Source organism: Lates calcarifer, linkage group LG21, assembly GCF_001640805.2.
Source record: "Lates calcarifer isolate ASB-BC8 linkage group LG21, TLL_Latcal_v3, whole genome shotgun sequence".
Lineage (NCBI taxonomy): Eukaryota > Metazoa > Chordata > Actinopteri > Centropomidae > Lates > Lates calcarifer.
The window spans coordinates 7,225,675-7,250,940 of NC_066853.1; the positions used below are offsets into that span (position 1 = coordinate 7,225,675).

Sequence of the window (25,266 nt, forward strand, 5' to 3'; positions counted from 1 at the left end):
CTTATAGCCCCAGCACCACCACCGCCGCCGCCACCACCAGCCCTCTGCAGCTCAGTCATGCATCCCCCCTTGTTTTTTTTTTGTTTTTTTTTTTGTTTTTTTTTTTTACACTTCCCAGTAGTAGTGTTGTTTTTTTCAGCCACCAGAATGACAATAATCACTGAGAAAAAGACAGAAAGAGAGAATGAGACTGAAAGGCAGAACGAGAAGCTTGAAGAAGAATGAAAGCAGACACTCTAACCTGAACCTGTTCCTGGTTGGGATGTGAACACACACACTGTCAGCCTGCCTGGACAGCATTTGGACTTGTAAGCACTACCACACATACACAAAGGCGGCAAATGAACACACACACACTCCAAAGCCATAGTCTCCCTCTCAAACAGAAGACCTAGAGCTTCAGCACCTGGCTACAAGACCGGGGCCATCTCCACCACAGTATAAACACACTTAGATGGGTAACATCACAAACACGACTCTTGCCGCAGTTACGCCATAAACACCCGCCGACACCAGATCAAGCCGCCACTCCTCCGATGTTTAAGAAGCTCGTTTGTCTCCTGCCGGCCTGAAGAGACTCTTCATTTACTTAATATGTGTTAGCACTTGAGAGAGAGAAAGAGAGGGGAGTGCTGCTAGGGTCGCGCCCCCTGCTTGGATGGATGGGGGTCTTCCTGTCAAGGAGAAGGAGAGAGACAGCGCTCCTGTCAAACAAACAGAAATTTAATACGTTGCCTTCTATCAGGATGTCCACAGTGTGTACATACTCTCTTGGGCTTGATTATGAATAACCCCCTCTGTCTTATAAACAAGTGGAGTGAAGACATTCATCAGGGATAGAGAGGTAAGGGTGTGAAGAAGGTGGAATGTTCTCTCCTCCAACGAGAGCCTGCTGTGGTGTCTCTCTGTGCGGAGGGGATGATGGAGGAGAGGAGAGGAGAGGGTGGATCAGAGATTAGAGGAAACAGGGAAGGAAGTAAAAAGAGGATTGAGGACTGAGGAAGAGAAGAAAGAAGAGTATGATTAAAGAATAGAAAGCAAAGGAGACGAGACAAAGGAGGAACAGAAAATAGGGGAAACGAAGAGAGGGCAGAGGCCTGTCCTTGGCAGGGAGAGGGCACTCAGGGTGGGGCTGTGTGAGGTTTACGCTCCCAGTGCTTTGCTGCATGGCTTGGAGTTGGCAGCCAGCGTGCGGGTTAACAGGATCGGAATGCTTCTTCAGGGGCAGCATAATCAGCACCAACTTCCTCTGATTCAGAAACCATAGGCCTCGTTCTCCGCCTCTTTTGTTTCAGCAGGGCTCTGCTGACAGCGCGGAGGAAGCAGCCGTCTGACAGTCAGTGGAGATGTTGAATGTGTATAAACACTGTATCCAGGGAGGGAGGGAGAGAGAGAAACTGACAAACTTCAGTGCAGCTAATGTGTCCGTGCGTTGATGGGCACTCGTGCCATCTGTGCGCATAGATGCACACACTTGTTTGTGTGTCTTGGCGGTGTTTTGCACCCACATTGCCGGCCTCTCCCAGTGGAAAACACGCAAGACGTGAGTGAAAGAGGTTGTGTGAGGGATACTCTGCACACTAGCTCTGTACTCTGTCAGGCCAGTCATCTCCAGCTGCCCGCCTGAGACTTTTGTCTTTGTTAAATGTTGTGTGACAATGAGATTTTCCAAAGTGCCATCTAGATAAAGAAGTGGATTGAAAGGGGGGGGGGCACTCCGATAAGAGCCGAGATGGTCTGGTCATAGTCCAGCAGCCCTTCATCACTGCTGCAGCCCCAGATATATCTCCTCTCTGTCTATGAAGCACTCACATGCACACCTTCATCACTTTGTCTCTCTCTCTCGCCTTCACAAACTAATACACACACTCAACAACTACACCCAATCTCAATACACACAAACACACCCCTATTCCATCACCGTGGCTCTAGATCCTCAATCGATCCTCACAGCACCCCAGCCCCCAGCAGACACCTGCAAGTGATTGATCCCCAAATCAGTCCCTCACAACCCCAGTGCCGTAAAAACCATAACAACCCATCATAAAAGCTGATTTATCTTCACCTAGCCCTGGGCCTCACGGTTAGAATATTAACCCAAAAGTGTATGACACCAGAATGATTGGTTTGGAATTGAATAAACCTGGGGAGTATTGACGCACATGTCTGATTGTTCATATCAAGTCTGACTACTGAAATGTGCCAAGTGAGATTGCATTATCTCAGGACAGGGCCTGGTGCAGACATACACCCCTACATGGAGAACTTTTGTTGTTTGCATCTCCTCTTTAAACTCTCTATTTAGAAGCCTCCATACATGAGGGCTGAGTCTGTTGTGATGTCTTTAGATTTCTCTGTTAGATGGATTAATGATCATGTATAAGATTTTATTAATAACTATCAAAAATAGGTATCAGACTTGGAAAATGTCCTTAAATTTGTCAATTTTCTGACAATGTTTTCAGCCATATCACCTTGCTCCAGCATGCACAGCATTTAGTATGGTAATTAGTAGAAGGATAAATATTAATATTAAAAAATATTAAGTTACACAGCTCATATAGAGTGGTAAAAGTTCTGTTGTAAGTAGAAGTAAAACAAAAATACCAGATGGTAATATGTCATTTTTTTCTTGTTTTGTTGAGTGTTTATGTGTTTTCGTGTGTGTCCGTGCATTACTCCATGTGTGTGTTCCTGTAAGGAAACAGTGCCCAAGCCACATTTTAATGAGAGCGTTGGTCTGGATGCCAGAAGCATGGTGTACTGGCAGCAGCATCAGCATGTGCCCTGTACTCAGCAATGAAACAAGCTTGGGGGTTAAATATAATCCCAGCCTAACTCAGGGGCCTCTTTGATGCTACTGAAAGCCAGTGAAGCCTTTAATGGGAGCCACTCTGTGTCCCTGCGTTATGTGTGAGCTGCTCAGCTTTCCTTCACTTTGGGGTTGCAGCTACTGATTTGTTGTTTTTTGAGTTAATTCTGACTTTAATCATGCCCACATACATTGAGCTGACCTGAGCTGGGTAACAAATTCCTCTGTGCGTGTGTGTGTGGTGGTGGTGGTGGTAGTGGGGGCTTCTGTGTGCGTGCATGACGGACACACTGAACACACTTTCACAATCTGCTTATGCTTTGCACTTACTCAAGAACATTTTCTCACTTTCTCACATTGCAGTTTTGACCACTTGTAAATTTTGGATAAGAAATATCCATTAGTCCCACTTGTCATGTTTCTCTATGTTTTTTCCCCTTAGTACAACAACATGAGCCTTTTTCTCTGCTTTGCAAAAAAAAGGAAAATACCCAATAAAAGTAAATACACAAAAGGGTCTGTGTATCTGCGAGCCATCAACTGTTGGGTGTCTGTTTCTCCACCTGCCTTGCCATCGGGGGAACTGGTCTTTTTCACCACTTTTATTGATCTGCCTAAGAAATTTTAACTGGTTTCCAGTTGTTGCTTTTTCAAGCTTGAGTCAATTGTGAATATAATACTGTTTTTTAACATCACATCAGTAGTCTTTGCTCTAAAATTCTGTCTTTTCTATTGTGGTTGTACAGGCATATTTAACTGACATGGCAGCATTTCCTCCTGTCACACTGAGCAAGTATAACGTCTGATATCCGCCAACATTAAAATATTAGCCTTCCAATTAGACACGCTATATGAAAAGCAGATTGTCGCAGTGCTACAGCAGAGCCCTGACTTTAAACGTGAGAAGAGAGCTCAATAAATGTAATGAATGTGTGACACTTGAACATCTGAAGTGCCGTGTTCAGTTCCATACTGCTTTACCTCTTGTACATAAAAAGCTCTTTTAAAGATGATATCTATGAGCGTTTTAGAGCCAATTTGTTCACCCTGCGGCGACCAGCAACATGCTCTAATTACCTCCCTCCCCCCTTTCTCCGCTGGTATGGAGTGGGGTGGAGAGGGTTGTTTAAGTTTCCAGCCTGTCCCATGCATATAGGAGCTGTGTGCCCGCTGAATTTATGCTTGAAAAACGTGACCTTTGACTTTTGTGCAGCTTTATCGCACCCCGTAGCCCACATACAGTGTGGCCCTGTATGCTGAGGCTCTGTTAAGGAAGTGTCTGCGATTACCACAGCCTGTACTACTTTCTGTACATCGCTTCCACCTCCAACCCCCCATCCTCACCTCTCTCCCCCCCTTCACCCCTCTCAAAGACGCCCAACTCTTGCTGCAGCCACGTTCCAAGCACTGCTCCTCCAAACAACAGCACACGTCGGGCTGCTTAATATCAGTTATCTTTAAATGAATTTCAAAATGTTGCATAATATCTGCTCCCCATTTCTACATTCACACCTTCCTCCCTGATGCTCAAATAACAGTAGCTTTCACTTTGTCCTGATATCCTTGCTGTCACTGTTGATTTTAGCACGCGAAACAATATATTCTATTCACACTGAACTATTAAACATTACATTTATTCTAACTGAATATCCATGGTAGAGATATGATAGCGAGTGTATTTGTTGGCTGTGCACATGCCCCCTTTAATCCAGCACTTCTGCCTCTATGTCTACAACACGAATTACAGCCTAGATTTGGGTAATAATTTTTGGGAAGTGCTGTTTTGATGTTTTTTTTTTGTGATGAAAAGAATTTCAAATTTTAAATTTTTACCTCTATTTTCTCTTTCCCTTTATTGACTTGCAGCTTAGCCTAACAAATACATTTAATGATGGAAAAAGCACAGCATCTCTTAGTAAGAGGCCTCTCTCTCACACCCTCCTCCTCTGAACTGGTAAATGAGATTAGATAGTTTCTGTCTTCTCATAAATCCTCTCAATCAAGCATCATGTCCTGTGATGTCCAGCCTTGTTCCAATATTGACACTTGTCTTTATAAAACTGATATAAAACATGCCCTCATAGATACAAATTGAACAACCTAAAAGAAAAGCGTTTTTTAGGTTATAAATAGACTAAATCATTTGTATGCACTGCTTTTTCCGAGCTGTCACTGCAACGAGCTGTCAGAGACAGGGACAGACAGTGCCAAAACAAAATGACCCGGTGCTAATTCAGCAGAACACGCTGGGCTTGTTCCTCGCAGGCCACAGAATTTGTCAAGAAATCATCCCTCTCTCTTTCTCTCTCTGTCGGAATGCCTGGCTGACCCCCGGCAAAGGAAAATAATCCAAAGTAATTAGAAGTGAGCTAGTCTGGTCCTGAGAGCCCCCGGACGGCCGGGTAAACATGATGGCGGAGGGGGCCGGGAGGGGCCAGCAGAAGTGGGGGGGTGGCTGACCTTGTCCACATAAAGCAGTGATTTATGAAGTGCAGGGCACAGCAGCAGGGCTTCTGTCTTCTCCTGCAGAACCAAATTACTGAGGTGGAGATTAACACGCCGCTCACAACGGGCCTACTTCCAGACCCAAGGAAATTTTTTATTTACATTTTCCCCTTTCATTTCCTCTGCTCTGTTTCAATGGTAATTGGGCTATATGGACACCACGTCTATCCTTTAATATAGGGACTTAAAGCTGCACACTTGTTGTATTGTGCACTAATCTCGGCTGGCGGACGTGGTAATTAAAAGGAAAAGTTGCAGAGTGTTGTGCAAACTGTAGGCTAACTGTTCGTTTGAGCGCTAAATGAGTTTTTACCACTTGATTGAATCGCCCCACATTTAAGAAAAATAAAATGCGCAGGGGGCCGTGTGTATACAGAGTCATGATGGAGACTTAATGCAGCTTTTCGCCGGTGTCAATGGGAGGTCTCGCCGTGAATGGTGGAACTATTTCATGTGGATTTGGCTGCGATATTTTTCTTTCTCTCCTCTCTTTGCTGTTTTTTTTTCTTTCCGCTCTCCTGGAGGATGTGCTGGAATGCACCACACAGGCCTACACAGTGTTTCCATGTGGCCCCTCGGCTGCAGCGGTAGGCTCTGCAGCTCGGCTGCTTGGCTGGAGTCAGTTTGCAACCCACACGGGAATCCCCCCTCTTCTCCAGCCTGTCCCATCTGACTTCACATGGCTCTAGATTGAGCAGGGGGAAAAAAATCCAAATCACTTTTAACACCAGAAAATATTGCTGCAAAAGTTATTCAAAGGGTAAAAAATAACAAGCTGAACCTCAGATCAAGTAAAATATGAAGCTATTTGATCATAAAAATTCTCTACATGCATGTATGAATTGGTTTTTGCGTGACTGAACTCCTAAAACAAACAAGAAAGGCGCAGGCAAAATAAGCACGGGCCCATTTAAGCAATTGAACCTCCTTTCAAGAATTTCACAGCACTTTAAAGCCCCAGCACTAAACATCATCCGGATGCTGTATGTTTTTAAGCGTCTCTTAAACAAGTATGAAATGCTGTGTGGTATGATATAGTCGGGGCTAACATACCCTGAAGCCTGCGTGTGTTTGGTTTGTAATTTGTTGATAAACAGCTTTTCCACGCCGCTGTTTAGTATGTCAAAATCATTATGACAAAGGCATGGCATAATTCAGATAAAACAGATCTGTTTCATCTCAGCACATCAGAATAGTGTTTATGGCGGATTGCCTCGAATAAATATAAATTAGAGCCAGTGCCTCGCAAATCATTCTCCCGGTTTATTAACAAATGAACAAGTGTTTTAAATCCACCTCCATCGGTCTTTTCTGTGGTAGATTCAGGAGCTTTATGGCCTCTCGTTCAGGTGATTATATATTCAGGCCCTTGCAGCTGAATCTTTCATGTCCCATCTAGCAATTTGACGCCTTAATGTAGATGTTTTGTGCTGCAATTCATGACCCCCACCCCCCCACCCCTACATCTTATAATAAGTCACAGAGCTGACTGATAGAGCACACTGTTACAAACACAGATATAAGCTTCAGTGCTTTCAGCATGAAGTCAAATTCACGGCTCAGAAATAAAGAAACAACACGTGATCCACAGAGGAAAGAGTGATTTTCTTTCTATTTTCTTTATTGGACTGTGGGAGACAAACCTGTGCCAAAGCATCCTAAAAACTAAAACTTACAAAACTGCTTGTGTCGATTATATTTCTGGAGATAAAACAGTGCAGCTGTCGATGTCTCATTATTGTCATAAACAGACATATAAGTCATCGGATTAAACTTAAAAATGCAGAATGTTATTACTATATGAAATATTTGATGATTAAATAATAATAATTTAGAGACTTAGTTTGATAAACCTCACTCTGCTGCAGCGACAAATACATCCCCATAATTATATTTAATTGTCATATTGTCATCTAAAATGTTCAACTGTGCATTCAGATTTGTTCATGTAAAAAAAATAAAATAAAAAGTTCATTTCAGTTGAGCACGCCATCTCCTGACAGGGGAAAGAAGTGCAACATTTCTTCTTGTGGTCATGCTCAGGGGTCCCGCCACTATTACCCCAATTTACCCTCGGTGATACCACAAACCCCGCGTGTTTATATCCTACTTTTTTCAGACATTTCCTCCTTTTCAGACCCCTCTCTCTATCAAGATCCTCGATCAGAGCCGGAGAAGCCGTGAAGCAATCACTTTCCCAGATTACTTGTATTTAATACACAATGCATCATAAAACAAATCCCTCATCCTGACAGGAAGAAAATAGAACAGCTCATTCGACTTGAGCTTTCCCAATTTATGGCTAAATTAAAAAGGGTTCCAACAATGGACAAGTCGAGGAGAGGCAGGAAATCAATGACCGGGCGGACCGGGGTCCCTCCTCGGTTCTCAAGGAGCGCGAGACGATGGGAATCGGTGGCGGGGTCCTGCCTTATTTACACATGATTTTTCCTGTCCTTCCTGCGCGTTTGCTCCACGATTTCGTAAAACAATGGGCATTATCTGGGATGGAAGGTCAATGTCACAGCGCAAGGCGTTATCCATCATCATCTGCTCTCATCAGCCAAAGTCCTGTCCTCTCTGGCTTTATGAGCTGCCTAATAAACTCCGTTCACTGACAACGGGGACGTTTCTTTATTATTCCATACCCTTGTACTCGATTAGTCGCAGGATCAGCTTCAGCTATTTATCTTCGAAAAATTGAAATAAAACGCTCAAGAAATAAAAGGAAGGCAGCATTTTCTGGCTCTAAAGCAGGTGCACGCGCAGAGGCCCGTGCAGTGAGGAAAGTACATTTTTATTTTCAAGTCAGATTCAAACAGCACAAACTTAAGCTCTGTCTCTGTCTAGTGATCCGCTTTTCTTTGATAAAAGTCGTGTTATGATCATTTAAGAAATCATTCACAATTTGCATATTGTGTGTGTGTGTGTGTGTGTGTGTGTGTGTCTTATGGTGAAGAAAGGGATTTTGGGAGAACAACTCACACCTATTTAACAACCTGCACCATTTTTTGTTCACGTCAGAGAAAAGCAGGTGATTAGGTCAGTGTTTCCCAAAATGTGGCACAGGGACTTCCAATGGTCCTTATGGAGTTTCCTGGAGGTCCCCAGGAGGAACACTTAAGTCTAGTTGTTACATTACTCTCCCCCACTCAGACACAATTAGAGAGTTAGATGTTTTTATTATAGTTCCCACTCAGTCTATTGCTCTGTTCTCGCTTCTTATTACAAATGCAACTAAAGGGTGCATCATTACCACTCAAAACAGAACAAAAGGGTAGACACAAGTCTTCTCAGTTCGGATCTTCGGGTTAATAATGTCATAAAATGGTCCATGAACAGGCGCGGCATGTTGTGAGAAAGGTTTGGGAACACGTGGATAATAATGCGCCAGTTTGATGCTTATGTTGGTTCATTAAAATGTGCTGCCAGTGCGTGTGTGTTTGTGTGCGCGCAGTTCATCCCTTCAGAAGCCCCATCCCGACCTCTCCCTGACCCCGCTCACCCTCTCCAACCCCGGACCCCTGTCACTTTAAAATTTACTACGGAGAGGGATCGCTTCCGACCGGGGACATGGGGGCAAAGACGGTCCCGTCGCTTTGAGTCGCGGGCTGCAGGGGATGGACGCGCTGGATCCTTCTTTATGAGACAAAAGCGTCAAAGAGAAACAACATCACATCATCTGTTACCGGGACGCGTGAAGTAAAAAGGGGGGCGATACTTGAAATCAAACCCCCACCACCACCACCCAACCGCGAATCTCTCCGCTATCATATAGACGACACATCCCGACTGGCTGAGGAGGAGGTGGAGGGGGGGGGAGGAAAAGTGAAAAGTTGAATGGCTACTAGAGGACACCTGGGTGCGTCAGGACAGGAGGGGTGACAAGAGAGAAGCGGACGAGCCAAGCGAAGCGCACACACAGTGAAAAGTTGGGAGCAAGTTGATGCACCGGAGGGGGATTTAGTTCCGACCCCGCCATGTCTGTAGGACAGTGAGAGGAGATCTACCGAGTCAGCGGTGTCTTTGAGACAATATAGTGAGAGAGGATTTACTTTCCAGCCCCCCCACCCACACACACACACACAGACAGACACACCGCGCGGTGTCTGAGGGACAGTAAAGTGAGCGCGCACCGGCGGAGGAGTCGACTCGTCCTGCGGATTGGAGACGCGAAGAGACACCGAAAACCAGCAAAACACACTGGTGCTTTTTTTTAACCATGCCAAAAAAACTGAAGACCGCGGCACAGCAAAAACGATTCGTAGTTTTATTGTTTATTTGACAGTCGTGTTCTGATCGTTCACAGTTCTTTTTTTAAAAACCGGAGTTTTCATCACTTTTTCTCAAACGCGGTTTTTATCCCAAGAGATTTTTCACACTCGCTCGCTGGTGCAGAAGAGTTTCAACGGTAAGAGGAATCAACCCGTGTGAGAAAAGAGAAAACATTTGTTTTATTAAGCGATTTGCATTTAGAGCAAACAGTAAAACTAATGTTCATTGTTAATTTCTTTGTGAACTAAGTGTGTCGGTTAAATTCATAAAAAAGACTTGAGGTTAGTTTTGCAGGGTAAATGAGTAGATCAGGCGTTAGCTCGGACAAAGAGCTTTCTACAACCTAAATATTTATTCAGTGGCAGGTTATACAAAGGCAGAAAGACAGATTTGTGACCCTGAGCGAGATTCCGTTTTAGATCCCATGCAATCGGTCTTCATAATTCTTATCACTCGCGGTTTCCTGCGATTGATTTGTTTCCCAGTAAAGTTTACAGCCGCTGTATAATAAATATCAACATATTAAAACAACATCGTACCGTTTACGGTTCGTCGGGAGAAATGCTGTATAAATATTTTGTCAACGATAGAAGTTCACTCATGTCATGATTTGCATAATAATTCAGTTCATTGTATTTATTGTTATTTTGTTCGTTATGTTTGAAGTGTGTTGATGTTGTGAATGAGAGCAATACAATAGTCTTCTTCTAGTCTTCTAGTCTTCCTCTATTATTATTATTATCATTATTATTGTTGTTGTTATTATTGTGTTTACTCTGAATTTTTCTAATACCTCATAAGAACAGATATTGCCAGTCTAGTTTTCTTTATTTATTCGTTAAACCTACATTTTCAGAAACGAATTCAAACGTCAATTGCAGTGATTTTAAAATCCACAATCATGGAGCAGCATGTTTTAACTTTTTTTTAATAACGCAAAATAATCCAAGATTGATCAACCAGAATTGAAAGCTTTTAATTTATTTGTTGCATTACATATTTCTGCAGTCATGTTTTAAAAAATGTCTAATCCCATTAATGAATTTATTGATATTCTGTGTGGCTTTACAGCCTTATTTTGGTGCTGATTTATTGCTGTCACTTAGAATCATGAAAAACATATTAATATAATTGACATTTTTTTTATTACAGCAATAGAAATGGGACAATTCCTTGAGAGCATTCTCAAGGGTAAAAACATAATAAATGCCACAGATATATAATACATTTTATTTAGTTCTTTTATTTAGTTTTCTTAGATTTTTATTTCTGTTTAGATATTTATTTATTTTCTTTAAATTGTTATTTTGTGGTTTTAAAAGAGTTACAGGAATTTCCTTATAAATTAATGTTGAAGTAATAATTATTTTAAATATATATGTATACACATATACATTGCTTGCCAACAGTCACAAACATACACAATTCCTTTTATGTTGCAAAGGAATTTTTAGATGATTAACATTGCTTTTTCCTGTCCTCCACCTAATCTGTGTGTGTGTGTGTGTGTGTGTGTGTGTGTGTGTGTGTGTGTGTGTGTGTGTGTGTGTGTGCGCGTGCACCACAGACCAACTCCTAACATTTGAGTCTTATTTCTCTGTGGGAGGTATGTGGTTAGTCAGTGTTTGGACACAGTAACCTGGACTGATACTGATCAAAGTCTGATCTCTCTCTCTCTCTCTCTCTCTCTCTCTCTCTCTCTCTCTCTCTCTCTCTCTCTCTCTCTACCTCTCTCTACCTCTCTCTGCAGATCTTGGACGGGTCAGGCCATGTAAAATTTTGCGTGGATGCCAGCAAGCCAGATATCGGGAGCTGGCTGAAGCACATCCAGTTTGCCCCTGCGGCCAAGCAGCATAACCTGACAGCGTGCCAGATAGATGATCAGGTACGTTGAGACCCTCACAGTCCGCCTGGCAGAACAACCTCAGCAAAACACAAGTTGAATACGATCTGAAGAAAAAACAGAGAGCAAGAGAGAAAAAAAAACGTGGATGACTTGATTTTGAACTCCCAAATGGTGATGTGTCCTCTTCTGAATCTTGCTGTCTGGCAGGATGAATCAAGTGCAACTGAGAATCATTCAGATCTTTGAGCCTACACTCTGCTTTATTTTAAACTCAGCTCTGAAGCCAGAAGGCTTCTCTGTATTTTCCGATGGCTGTCCTGTCTGCGTGCTGTTGTGTTAAAAGGTGTTATTGTGATCTAAGTCAGATAGTCCCATGAGCGGCTGGCCCACCCTGCCTTCATTTCACACGCACACTCGCACACATACACAGCTCTCCCCTGTGCAGTGACTCCTTGCTATCTGTGTGTGTTTTCTTTCTGTAATTGTGTGCTGGCTTCTGCCGTGCAAGGACCACAGGGCAGGATCAGAGGCGGCCCGCTGAGATGATAGTTCCACACACTTCCCAGTCACGCTTGCGATATAAACTCTTAGATATGTCAGGAATGTCACAGTCCTTTTGCTGCTCACCTGGCTGTGCAGAGAGGTGCGTGCTGTAGACATGTGGGCCCGTTCACCTCAGTAATCCCACAGCCAGGCGCTCCTCCTACACAGAAACACACAGTGGGGTAAAGAGGCTAAACTTTATTTGACATGTGTGTGGAGCATACCACGGCTTGACCCGAATGAAAAACATAATCTAGCTTGCATGTTTGTCATCACTTCTCACCGGTGGTCTTGTTGAGTGTCACCCGTTGAAATATCAGCAAAGAAGCACATGTCAGGAGAGTATTTAATAACATGATCCAGAATGTAGTGGCCATATAAATTGTAGATACAGACATTTTCATACAGATAAATTATGTTTTCAGTTTGATTGGCCATTAAATAATTCTGAAATCTTTTAGTTAACAAATCTCCTGCTCTTACTTCATGCATCTATGTTCCTCTCATCCTTCCTGTGCTCTCACTAAAGTTGAGAGAGCATATATCCCAGGCTCTTTTCATAGAGTGAATGGGAAAGAAGAAGAGAAGCTTCCCTAGAAGTACTTTACCCACTCTCTTTTAAGAGAGACAGAGAGACAAACAAGCAGAGAGAGCTTTCCTGAGCTGCCCTCTCCTCGAGGTGTGACTCCCTGTCAACACTGTGGTTCTGCTCGGGTGGCTGTGTAAGGCTCCGACAGGTCACAGACATGGCTATGATGAGGTGATTGTTAAGTATTACACACTGTCACAACATGGCACAATGTGGCGTCTTTAAGCCTTCCGGCCAACATTTGGTGTTTTTGAAAACACGCTGTAGTGTCTCACAATGGCTGTCTGTTTGTGTAAAATGAATAGACTAAGTGGGGTGGTCTTGTAAACCCGCTGTCAGTTTTTGGTAGCGTGTGTGTGTGTGTGTGTGTGTGCGCGTGTGCGCGCTTTTGAAGGGCTTTTTGTCTCCATGTGTGCGCAGACGTTTATGTGCACTGACTTGCTGTTAGTGTGTGAAGTGTTTCATTGTGTCTCTCGAGTGTGTGTACACACCTGTAATTGCCTGTATTTCTACATATATCCATGTGTGAATTTAAGTGTGTGTGTGTGTGTGTGTGTGTGTGTGTGTGTGTGTGAGAGTACACGCTGCAGGACTGTGAATTGTTCATTGCGGTTCAGATGACTCCCCATGCTCCTCATTCCGAGCTGGAAATGTTAAAACACACAGTACCTGATTCCAACAGGTTTTTACTGCCACAGAGAAGTGCTGAGTCTAAACCCAATCTGAAACCACATATTACACACTCGCCGCACTACGTGTACCATCACCAGATTTCCACAGATGGGCATGACCGAACAAACCCGGGGCTTTTTACACGTTCTGTTAAATCTTCCCTCAGAACCAAATCTAAATCTTCTCACACCATGTCATCAGCAGAGACGATTTGTTATATGATTTATTTTAAAACGGTGTCATACAACGGCTGCAATTTCCAGGTGTGCTGGTCATTATTTAGCCCTGGTTCTTTTCAAGCACCAATTTAGCCCTGCCAGTGTGAGAGTAAAACCGGCCTCTTATTTCTGACCCAGTTCTGTTTATCATAAAACTTTATGACCAATCTCAGGAGGGTGAGGGAAAGAGAGGAATGAATGAGTGAGGAGAGAGAGGGAGAGAAAAAAAGCCTGTTTTGTCTTACTGGAGGAACTGTTGGGGATATCACTTCTCCTTTTCTCCTTTGTTTCTCTCTCTCAGTTTAGTTTTTTGTCAGATCTACTACTTTGGTATTAACAGTCTCTGTTGTGAAAGCATCTGCAGAAACACTGAATGTTATAGATTATATTTATTTCTAGCATGAGCTGCAAATTTTAGGATTTTAACAGAATTTAACAAGAACCTTTCTGTTTTATTGCTTTATACATTTGACACTGCAGAGTGGAAAGCAACAGGAAAGACTGGAGAGGAAGGAGATGACAGGTGTCGCAGTTTGTGAGTCACACTGAAATCTGTAGTTAATTCAATATGCTATAACTCACAGGTTTGAATTCAGTCCTTTACAAATAAAAACAACTCTCTAAAAAGAACCGAATATTATAAGTTTGGTTTTTTATTAGGTCTTTAATTAAAAACTCTTGAATATTTTCATTTGTAATTATTAAATCTTTTAACTGTGGCCTGCAGCCTGCTGTTTTTGTTTAATGTTAGCCTTTGACCACTCATGCCACAGTGCTCAAGCTCTGACATTCCCATTTGTCTGTAGCAACGCAGGCTGAGCATTATACTTGCATAGATCCCTCCATGATCAGCATGTTTTGTCGTTAAGATAATTAGGGCAATTAGTGTTTAGCCCCACCCCACCCCCCCCTCCACTGCACTCCTCACTCCACTGATTTGGTTGAAAGGTAAATGGATTAAAAGTGTAATTAACATCATCCAACGAGGCCCTGAAGAGCCTTTCATAAGACAGTGCGGAGGGATATGAGCGTTAATCTCATTCGCTCTATTGATTCTTGCTCAGCATTGAGAGGAATGAAGTGGCTGAGGGGCATATTAGCAAAACTCTGACAGTCATTCACTATGTAAATACACTAAAGGTGCACTCTTGGGGAATTGATTGTAACAGTTTGAAGCTTATTCAGTTGCTTGTACAAGAATTAATGGTTTTAAAAAAGAAGTTTAGAATTTGAAGTAAAAACCCTGAAAAAATCTGATTTGTATTTTCCCTTCTGATCCATTTTACACATGATTACATGCTACCCACTGAGACTTTGGAAGAGTAAAACACCCAGAAACTCATTTTCTGCACACAGTGTTTACACCTGACATGGCTGATACATCCTTTATGAGATAGCAGAATGTTTTCTTCTACTCCATAAGGTCACTTTCCCACAGCCAACTCAATCTAACATGAAGAGGACCATGTTGGCTTCCTTACATGTTCATCCAATTTGCTGGAGCCAGCTGCACATTATGTGCTCATACTCTTTATTGCTATCTAAGTCACGAAATGGTTTTGTTTAAAAGCCAAGCGACAGTGACTGCCAAACACACTGTACATGTTGCATGACCCTGAGAGCTACAGGCAGGTCACAGCACATGTGGATATGCACTGTAGCTGTTATGCTACTGCTGAGCAAGCACAAGTAAACAATGTAGCAGGTATTATTGTTAAAATTGAGTGTATTTTGTGATTTCCTGAGTTAGAAATGAAGCATTTTTTAAAAACGTATTATATCTGATGATGTTTAACGTTTTTAAAATAATTGCAGTATAAACCTTAATTGTGGGTCTGTGGCATCTTTCTTTTCTGTAGTTTTTAGATGTTAAAGTGGCTTGAGATCTTAAGTGTTTGCACTAAGAGCAGCACCGAGACTGAGAGTTCATTGTGGCAGGACAGCGTCAGTGAATGGCATACCTGCCGAATGAGCTCTGTGTGAACGACGAGTCGGCCAACAGGGTGTGACCGAGGGAAAATTTGACTGTGTTTACTCTGCTAATGACTAATGGTGTCAAGGTAACAAAGTACTACGATTATAGCCTCTGATCCTCTCATGGTTATAACCTTTGACAGAGAGAGTAAGTGAGGCAGAGAGTGAGATAAGTAGCGACTCATAACATGAACAGACATAGGGAGAACCATATTACTAAGCTGTTTTTGTTTGCACTAAGAGTCAGAAATGGCCTTGATGCTGAGTGAGTGTGAACTCAGACACCCTGGCTATCTAATCTACAGAATAACCTGTTATTTTAAGCCACTGTGTGCATGTGCATGTGGGGGTGTGTGCATTTGTTAGCATGTCCATGACATGCTAAGGATGACCCCTAGGATCAACCATAGTGTGAGTCGCTGCCTGTTTGTTTGTGTGTGTGTCTTCACTGTTTATCTGTAGCAACCCTTAGGATAAGAGGTGGAGCTGTTGGGGGAATTCCCCCTCATATTCGTAATCACCCTCCTGTGCCTGCTCATGCACTTACGCTACCCCAAAATTACATCTTCTTGTGCAGAGAGTGCAGAGGAACAGAGCTACAGATGTTTATTGATCCCTAAAAGGGAGCAGTCAAAGGTCAGACTCAGAGCCAGAAGGGTTCTTGCTGATGGTCTCACCCTAAGTTTTCTCCCACGTACAAAAATTATAGACTCATAGTTGCATTTTACCTTGAACTTGTACTCTTGTATTTATGAACAAAATGGCTTTGACAGCGTCCATTAATTTTTATGTTCCGAGGCCTCAGTCCACGCCCTGGTAGCTTTCCAAAGAGCCTCCCTCCTCAGTCTCGGTATCAGTCTCTCAGAGCGGAATCCCCACAGACTCACATGTCTGTTTGAACTGCTGTCCGATTGTCTCTAAATCACAATATTTTTGTGGCCTTACAGAGGTGACAGGACACAGGAAAGAGTGCGTCTGTTTGTGTATGTATGTGTGCATGTATGCTTTATGAAGGTCCGTGAATGTTTGCTCATTTGTGTGTCTGTGCTGTAGACAGAGGTTAAAGTGGGAAATGTCAGAGATTAAAGCTCCTGTGGAGGCCCTCACAGTCCAGTTCCCTTTATTCTTTCTTTGAGACAATGCGGGTGCAACGCTGCTGCTGCTGACAACGACTGTATTTCTCTTCATCCAGACAACAAAACAGAAAAAAGTTGGCAGATTTGTCCTTACGGACCTTCTGTAGATGAAGGCAAATGAAAACAGGAATATTTTTTGGATTAAATTTGGTGGTTAATATGTAATATGTCTCTCCTGGTCTGGATAACTGTAATGAGTCTGGCTCAGCCCTGTAATGGGAGTCAGACTTATAGTGCCTGCCACCATCCCACTGACTTTCTTGGCAGCTTCAATTGTTTTAATGCCTGAATTTAAATCATACTTTTATGCTACCACAAAACTACATCAGTTGCTGTGCACCAATCACTCCTCAGTTATTGACATGCAAGAGCTCTGCCTTGACCAGCCCCAGCATTTTCTTTTCTTTTTCTTTTTTTACACACTTGAGCTCCCTTTACCCCAGTGACTCGCAGTCTATGAACTTCCTGTGCTTCAGTGAATCACAAAAAAATCAGTAGTGTCATATTTAGTATTATATCATTTGCCAGAAGCTAGAACAATGACATGAACAATTATAGAATAGTCGACAGAATACATCATGATCTTTATTGTGACCAAGATATTTATCGTGGAGCCAATGTGACTAGTGTTCTAGTAGTGCTAGCCAGGAATTCCCTCCATGAGTGGTGTACCTGTGACCCATGCCTTCCCAGAACCCCCCCTCCCTGCTTCCTATTGCATTTCTAATAAATTCCCCCATCATCATTGTCACGTCTATGCGGCAGAGGAAGGTAATATGTTAAACCTGCAAAGCATGCCAAAAATAACGCCATGTCTGATTGTTTCACAGAGAAAGGCTATTGTGTGTCCATGGGAAGCGCCACAATCCCAGGGTCTTTCAGCTGATTCTTTAAAATGACTGACCCCTTCTCCCTCCAAATACATTCACATGTTTAGCAGGGGCATGCTTTCATAATCTGTGTGTATTGTAGATGAAATTAAATCTAATCTTTTGGCTGTTTATGTAGAAATGCTCATGTTTTAAAAATAAGGGGGTATAGGGGAGTTGAGCTGTATTAAATGATCACCTAGAAGTGGTGTTAGTTCTTAATTGATCTCACTATTGGTTTCATCCATCACTTAAATACTCAATTAGCAGAATGCATTTTTTAAACGGACTTGCTTGTTTTCGCAGTTTATCACCATACTTGCTCTCCACACTTTTCTTGGCCACTTCCTGACCACTACAAGTATTACTGGAGAGTCCATTTTGCATACATGTGTGCACAGTATTTATGTGACAGTATATTTATTCTGCAGTATGGTTGTTTGTACTCATTGTGTTTCCATGAAGATGGATGTCTTACATGATGATTAATTACAAGTTATGAGTGTGTGTATGTGCGCTGTGGTGGTGGTACAAGTATAACAATCATGTACACAATTGCATTGCTGATTTGTGTGTGTGTGTGTGTGTGTGTGTGTGTGTGTGTGTGTGTGTGTGTGTGTGTGTGTGTGTGAATTTGTATATTTATACAGTACCAAGAGCTACCCCAAGTGACCTCTGCTGGTTTAAAAAATTGGTAGCTTCGCCCACATTGCAACACAGTTATGGACAATGTGAGGGAAAAATGCAGTCAAAATAAAAGCAGCATGTCTTTATAGGACACCAAAAATGGCAAATTCAGCACAGAGAAATATGTTGATCTGTACACTTTTGTTTGACCTGTGTAATTAAACTGTAATATAAAAGCAAACTTTAAGTCATAACCCTTGTGTGTGTGCATGTGTGCGTTGCAGATCTTCTACAAAGTCACCAGAGAGATTTTCCCCGGTGAGGAGCTGCTACTTTTCATGAAGGCTGAAGAGTATTCATGTGACACCATGGCTCCTGACATTCACGGTCCGCACCACAAACACACACACAAATACACATTTCTATACATTGTCAAGATCTGTGCAACACATACACCTCACTTCATATCACACTATGTTAATTTTTCTCCCTCCCATCCTGCAGAGGAGAGGCAGTATCGCTGTGAGGACTGTGACCAGCACTTTGAGTCCCGTAACCAGCTGCTGGACCACCAGAAGCAGCCATGTGGGATGCCCCCCTCCTCCTTCCTTAACCCAGGTTTGACTTTTATTTTTAAGTAGGAGGGCTATTTTCATTCCATTGTAAACAGTGGAGTAGTGACGAGTGACAGAAGGTTGTGTAGCTGGACTGGGAGAACATGACACCAATGATGTAAGCCTCTGAAAATGATATCACAATAAAATACTGTGGAAAGAAGAGTCGACAAACTGGCATAAATTGTGTTTTGTCTTATCCAAGCTCAGAGTAATGCTGCAAAGCATATATGCATCCTGCAACCTCAGACCCTGACACTGTATGTTATATGTAGTAAAAAGAGATTCAGATGGAATATATGTTTCTTTAAGACCGCAAACAAACCTCATGACGGCACAACTCTCCAAATGTTTTTACACCCAATCACATCATTCATATATCACTGACATTTTTAAGTTAACTTGCAGTCCCTGCATGAATTTTGAAATACATCTAATTTACAAGGTAAACTTAAAAATTATAACATTAGATTTTTTTTCTGCACAGTCTTCCAGTAAATGATACATTTAAACAGTCTTGCTTTGCTTTATTTTTTCTAATGTATCTAGGAGGTGACAGTGACCTAAAGGCCCAGGAACCTCAAGACTTGCGACCCCTCCACATGTCCCATGGTCTACACGAGTGTAAGGAGTGTGACCAAGTCTTCCCTGATGTCCAGAGGTAAGTGAATCATTGACACACTTAACACATAATTTATTTTGGGAGATTTTTTGCTCACTTTCGTCTCCATAGCTTCATGCAGAGAGCAAATTGTCCTTGAACTGACAAATCGTCATTGTTGCTTTATTTTCTGTGTTTTCTGCAGTCTGGAGGCCCACGTTCTGTCCCACTCTGAGGAGAGGGAATACAAGTGCGACCAGTGCCCCAAGGCCTTCAACTGGAAATCAAACCTGATCCGACATCAGATGTCGCATGACAGTGGCAAGCACTACGAATGTGAAAACTGCTCAAAGGTAAAGTGATGACTATTTAAGGGGGTTACTTAATCTATGTCTGTTTCTTTTAAATTGCATATTATTGTTTATTATTTTCATGTATGTAGAAGCGGATAGTAACTCCCCCGTGTGTCTGTGTGGTTCCTTCCCCCAGCAGGTGTTCACAGACCCCAGTAACCTGCAGAGGCACATCCGCTCACAGCACGTCGGGGCACGGGCCCACGCCTGCTCCGACTGTGGCAAGACGTTTGCTACGTCTTCGGGCCTCAAGCAGCATAAGCACATCCACAGCAGTGTCAAGCCCTTCATGTGTAAGTCACTAAGACCCTACCTATGTAAGTCTCCTCAGTACGTTATAATAACAATAATAATGATAATAACAATAACAATATGCTTGTGACTTTTAATAGAAAAACTGTTATGTTTTTGCAAAAACACATTTTTGTCCTTCCTCAGCTAATCTTCAAGAGTCAGTCATGTAATGTTCTACAGGAATTGCACGTGGGATTATATAGTAGTGGTGTTAAGAATGGCAGCACCATTTCTTTTAAGACAAAAGTCATCCAGTTATATCTGCATCAGCATTCTCACACAGTGCTGATACGGTGGTAACAGCATTTAAACTAGCATGTAATTTGAACCAATCCCATTTGGTCTAACCTTACCTCTCACAGTGACCCTTCCTGACCGACTGTTGACGCTACAGCTAACAGACGTTTTGTTTCTCAGTTTCTCTCTCTCCCACACACACACTTTCTGTCTCCGCTCCTCAGTAAACGCTAACTCCTGCAAGACCCAAACACATTTTGACCTCTCACACTTTCACCACCTCACACCACAGATCTCATCTCCTTCCCCTAAAGCATTATGACCTTCACCCCCCACCCCCCACCCCCCCTCGCTGACCCTGGCGCACCAGCGCACACACATCCACGCTCACGCACACGCTTATTACACACTCTGTCCTTCTTCTCCTCAAGTAAACACACACATATACACGTATATATGTAGGCCGTAGTGACTGCATCTCCTCTGCAGACCTCTGACTCCCCTCTCTCTCCTCTCTCCCTCCACCACATCCACCATTCCTCACAAATAGCAACCACATGTACAGCCCTCTTCCTTGTGCTCCCTCTGAATAGGAGTCCATTTGCTGTAATCAGCAGAAAATATGCAGGTTTAAAAACAACTAATGTGCTGTGTAAAAAAGACAGAGCAGCCTGCAACATGATGGCTGCCTGGGAGAAACCATGTGTGTGTCCAAAGTGTTTGTTTGTGCGAGTGCTCTTGAAGGGCGCGTACGTGTTTTGGACAATGTTGTACTGTGCGCACGCAAGATTCTGTTTGTATGTTGGTGCACGCAATATGTCTAGATTGTGTGTGTTTATGTGTCTCAGAGATTCTCTGTAAAAGTGGAGCACTCAGTCCTGCTGGGTTATTAATTCAGATGCTCAGCTAGCCACTACTTAGCCACCGCTCTGTTCTCAGGACTGCGTTTATAATATTTTGTTTCAGTTTATTAAGAGCTGACGAATGCACGTGTGTAGTGAATCAGATCACACACTCAGAGTGTCATGCGTGTGTGTTGTTAGTCTGTAAATGTCACAACTACATGATTTACAGTGCAGAGCTTTTTCTTGTAGTTTGCTCAGGCCATGTGGCTATACTTGTAAAAACACACACAAAGACAGAGCAATAGAAGCAGCTACACCCCAAACATACACTGAGTGGACAGTTTTAATAACTGCTTATGTTCTGTTAGAAATTGTTAATTCTTTGTGTTGATGAAACAGTTTTTCCACCATAAATGTCTACAACTTCAGTTCAGTTAGAGTAAGTCAGACCAGTAGAGAAGCATTCATATCCGATATCCATATATTCATATCCATGTCCGAATTTCTTCACCATGTTGCAAGACATATGTGCAGCTTCCAGAGAAGAAACATCACGTGCAAAATCAAAGGAATCAGGCTCTCCTCATTTTTTTTTCCAGATGTTTTCAAAATGTTTTCAACTACCGTTCTGCAGTGATTGTGTCCACCAAAGCCAAGCCACAAGTACACTTCATTTCAATTTAGTTTTCTGGGTCTATTCATTAAAATTGACTTTTTTACAAGATTACATTCACTCTTGGCTTGAACATTCCCATTTGGCTTTCCTCAGGGGTGTTTATTTAAATCTGTTTCCACAATACTTTTTCCTGCTCTTCCTCTCCATCTCCTTAAATTGCTTCTTGTGCACCTTGAGGTTGGAAGGCATCCAAAGTATGCAGAAGTGTAATCACATTGTGAGCCTAACCACTTCCTTGTCCTCGTTTTGAAGATCTAATAACAACGTGAGCAGAATCAATCATCCAGAGCTGCTTCTAACTGCTTACTAAAGTTATTGGTTGGTGTCTTTTTGAAAAAAGAGGGACATCTTCCTCTTTTTCATAAACTGCATTCTTGACTTTTACTACAACAGCAAGAGAGAAGAGCATGGGAAAACAATAAGTACCCCCCTGTAAATTTGAACCAGTCATCCTTTAGTAGTAGATAATGTTGACACAGTAATAATGGCAACAGATAATGTCAGCCGGTGAGGTTTTGTTTTGTGGTCGGGTGTTGTCACTGTATGTCTCCCAGGGTCAGACAGAGTCACAGACAGGCATACAGGGGCTGACTGTGGGAAGGTCACTTAGCGCAGGACGACAGGGACCCAGCTATGGGGACAAGGTGAGGGGGCTGAGGGGGTGACGGCGGAGGCCCGGAGGGGGAAGAGGGAAGAGGGGCAGTAGAGGACGTGAGACCTGTCCCTGGGAACCGGACTGCAGGATAGGATTCATTCAACTCCGCTTCCTTCACAAACTTAAAATAGAGCCATTGTACTGCATGCGGCTGAGAATGTGTGTGTGTGTGTGTGTGTGTGTGTGTGTGTGTGTGTGTGTGTGTGTATCTTCATGTCTGCATGCTTGTGTGTCTGTGTGTGTGGTTCAGTTTCTCTGTGCTATGTGAATATTTTGTTGATGTGCCTGCATGTCTATGTGTGTCTGTGTGTGATTGTTTATGGACTCCCTGGGAGCGTCCCTGGGAGGACAATGGGCCTGGAGATGCCTGGGAATTCAGTTTGATGTGCAGGTGATGAGTGGCAGCAACTGACTCACACCATCAACCAAACAGATTCACTTACAATGCCAGGATCTGGACACACCTTACTTCTTATTTTGCTGGAAAACTATTGTCAGAGTATTGATGGGAACACAAGCATATCATTCATACTGTATTTCCTCTGCCTTAGCTTCAGCCAGCCTGAAGCATGTTAACAAGAGATGTCATGTCATGTGATGTTATTTTGTGTGTGTGTGGGTGTGTGTATTGCATACTCATATGTTCTATATTTGTCTCCATGCAGGTGAGGTATGCCACAAGTCCTACACCCAGTTCTCTAACCTGTGCCGCCACAAACGCATGCATGCTGACTGCCGCACACAGATCAAATGCAAGGACTGTGGGCAGATGTTCAGCACCACGTCCTCCCTCAACAAGCACCGGCGCTTCTGTGAAGGGAAGAACCATTTCACAGCAGGGGGATTGTTTGCCCAGGGTATGCCACTCCCTGGTGCCCCAGGCTTGGACAAATCAGCTCTGGCGATGGGCCACAGCAGTGCCGGACTGGCTGATTACTTTGGGGCCAGTCGCCACCATGGCGGGCTTACCTTCCCTGCTGCCCCAGCCTTTCCTTTCAGCTTCCCTGGTCTCTTCCCCTCTGGACTCTACCACCGGCCACCGCTCATTCCTGCCACCACCTCTCCCGTCAGACAACCAACCCATGCACCTGTTGCAGGACCTGGCGCAGAGCTAAGTAAGAGTCCACTGCTGCCTCCAAGCCCTGGCACTCAAGAGTCCCGAGAGCTCCTCAAAGCTCTCCGTAAAGATGGCGGTTCACCTGGCAGTCAGATGCCACTCTCAGAGCTTCACACTAAGAGCTCCTCATCCTCCACAAAGCAGCGAAACAAGCAGAGTGACCAGTCCGAGAGCAGCGACCTGGACGATGTGAGCACGCCCAGCGGAAGTGACCTGGAGAGCACATCGGGCTCCGAGCTGGAGAGTGACATGGACAGTGAGAGGGAGAGGGGGGCTGCTCGAGAAAATGGCAAAGGCCCCAAGAGGAAGGCTAGTGAGGGAGGCCCCCAGAGCCCCAGCCTGACAGGCAGCAGTGCTGCCAAAGACTTTCCAGGCCCTTCCCTCATTCCATCCTCGCTGGACGAGCACACAGCTGTAACAGGGGCTGTGAATGACTCAATTAAGGCCATTGCCTCCATTGCTGAGAAGTACTTTGGCTCCACAGGGCTGGCTGGCCTGCAGGACAAGAAGGTCGGGTCTCTGCCCTATCCCTCCATGTTCCCACTGCCTTTCTTCCCAGCTTTCTCTCCTTCAGTTTACCCTTTCCCAGACAGGGACCTCAGACCTCCAGGCCTAAAGGGCGAGCCTCAATCTCCAGCAGATGACTGTAAGAAGGCTCAGGGCAAATCTTCATCTGAGTCACCATTTGACCTCACTACCAAGCGAAAGGAGGAAAAGTCAGCCCCGTTCACTCCCTCCAAATCAGAAGCCTCCCACTCTGGTGGTCAGGATCAGCCACTAGACCTGAGCCTAGGGCCCAGGGGCCGTGGCCGCAATCCAAGAGAGGAAGAGACAAAGAAGAACCTCAGTTACGAAGAGGAGAAGGGAGTGGTGGAGATTCCAAAAGCAGACACCTCCTTACAGCATGCCAGGCCCACACCTTTCTTCATGGACCCCATTTACAGGTATTGTTATTCCCAGTATCTTACTTAGCCCTAAATCAAGTTACTACTGCAATTTTACACAATGTGTGAATAGTACAAGAAAGATTTCATTCTTCTGGTGTCATTTACTAGCATGTAATTGCCAATTGTAACTTTTTGTTATACTGAATGTAAGTGTACCAATAGTTGCTGCTGTGCATGCTTTAAGAGCTGATAGAAATCTACTATTAGCAGGGTTGAGAAGAGGAGAATGAGCGATCCGTTTGAGACTCTGAAAGACAAGTACATGCGGCCAGCTCCAGGCTTCCTCTTCCATCCACAGGTGGGTTCTGTTTGGGTCATTGGTGGGAACTGGGACAACTTGGGACTTTTACAGGAAATATTTTTTTAAAAAGTTGCCACTGTACATTTTTATCAGTCCACTGGTCTAAGTTTATTTAGTTTTAAAGCTTATCTTACATTCTCATGTTGAATCTAGATAGACAGCAACATCCCTAATCTGTATGCATAGTTTTTGGTTATTTCTTCCCTTTTGAGTTCACAGTGGCTGTGATTTGATGATTCATATCATCTTATCTGGGCAACATCACTGTCAGAAATTCACCGCTAGCTATAGCTACAGACATCACAGCAGCATGGTGTTAAACCAGTCAAGATATATTATGACTCTTTCTATGAGGAGCTCTTATTCACACTGGTTGTCACAGACTGACCAAACTGGATTAATGAGGATTAGTATGTGGCTCCAGCCTTATCCAAGCTACTGCCTGTTAAGCCCCATTGTTGGCTATCTGAAACAGATGTGGCAGAAAGAAAGGGCACCCTGTGACACGTCTTCCCATAATGTGTCTTTGATTACAATATAAAAAATGATATGCTCTTAAA

General features: G+C 43.4%; 1 protein-coding gene across 14 annotated transcripts in view; it reads left to right on the forward strand.

Moving 5' to 3' along the window:
- mecom (MDS1 and EVI1 complex locus) overlaps positions 1-25,266 on the forward strand; it is a 129,658-nt gene that overhangs the window by 91,643 nt on the left and 12,749 nt on the right. For 2 of the 14 annotated variants that reach the window (XM_018681141.2, XM_018681134.2), the window contains exons 3-10: positions 11,343-11,477; positions 18,351-18,453; positions 18,571-18,684; positions 19,230-19,341; positions 19,487-19,634; positions 19,771-19,951; positions 23,007-24,402; positions 24,613-24,703. In XM_018681141.2, the coding sequence (XP_018536657.1) occupies positions 11,343-11,477; positions 18,351-18,453; positions 18,571-18,684; positions 19,230-19,341; positions 19,487-19,634; positions 19,771-19,951; positions 23,007-24,402; positions 24,613-24,703 (2,280 nt within the window). Of the gene's footprint in view, positions 1-8,783; positions 9,729-11,342; positions 11,478-18,350; positions 18,454-18,570; positions 18,685-19,229; positions 19,342-19,486; positions 19,635-19,770; positions 19,952-23,006; positions 24,403-24,612; positions 24,704-25,266 lie in introns of those variants that run through there. The other 12 variants (XM_051065419.1, XM_018681135.2, XM_018681139.2 and 9 more) reach the window with 7 other exon arrangements.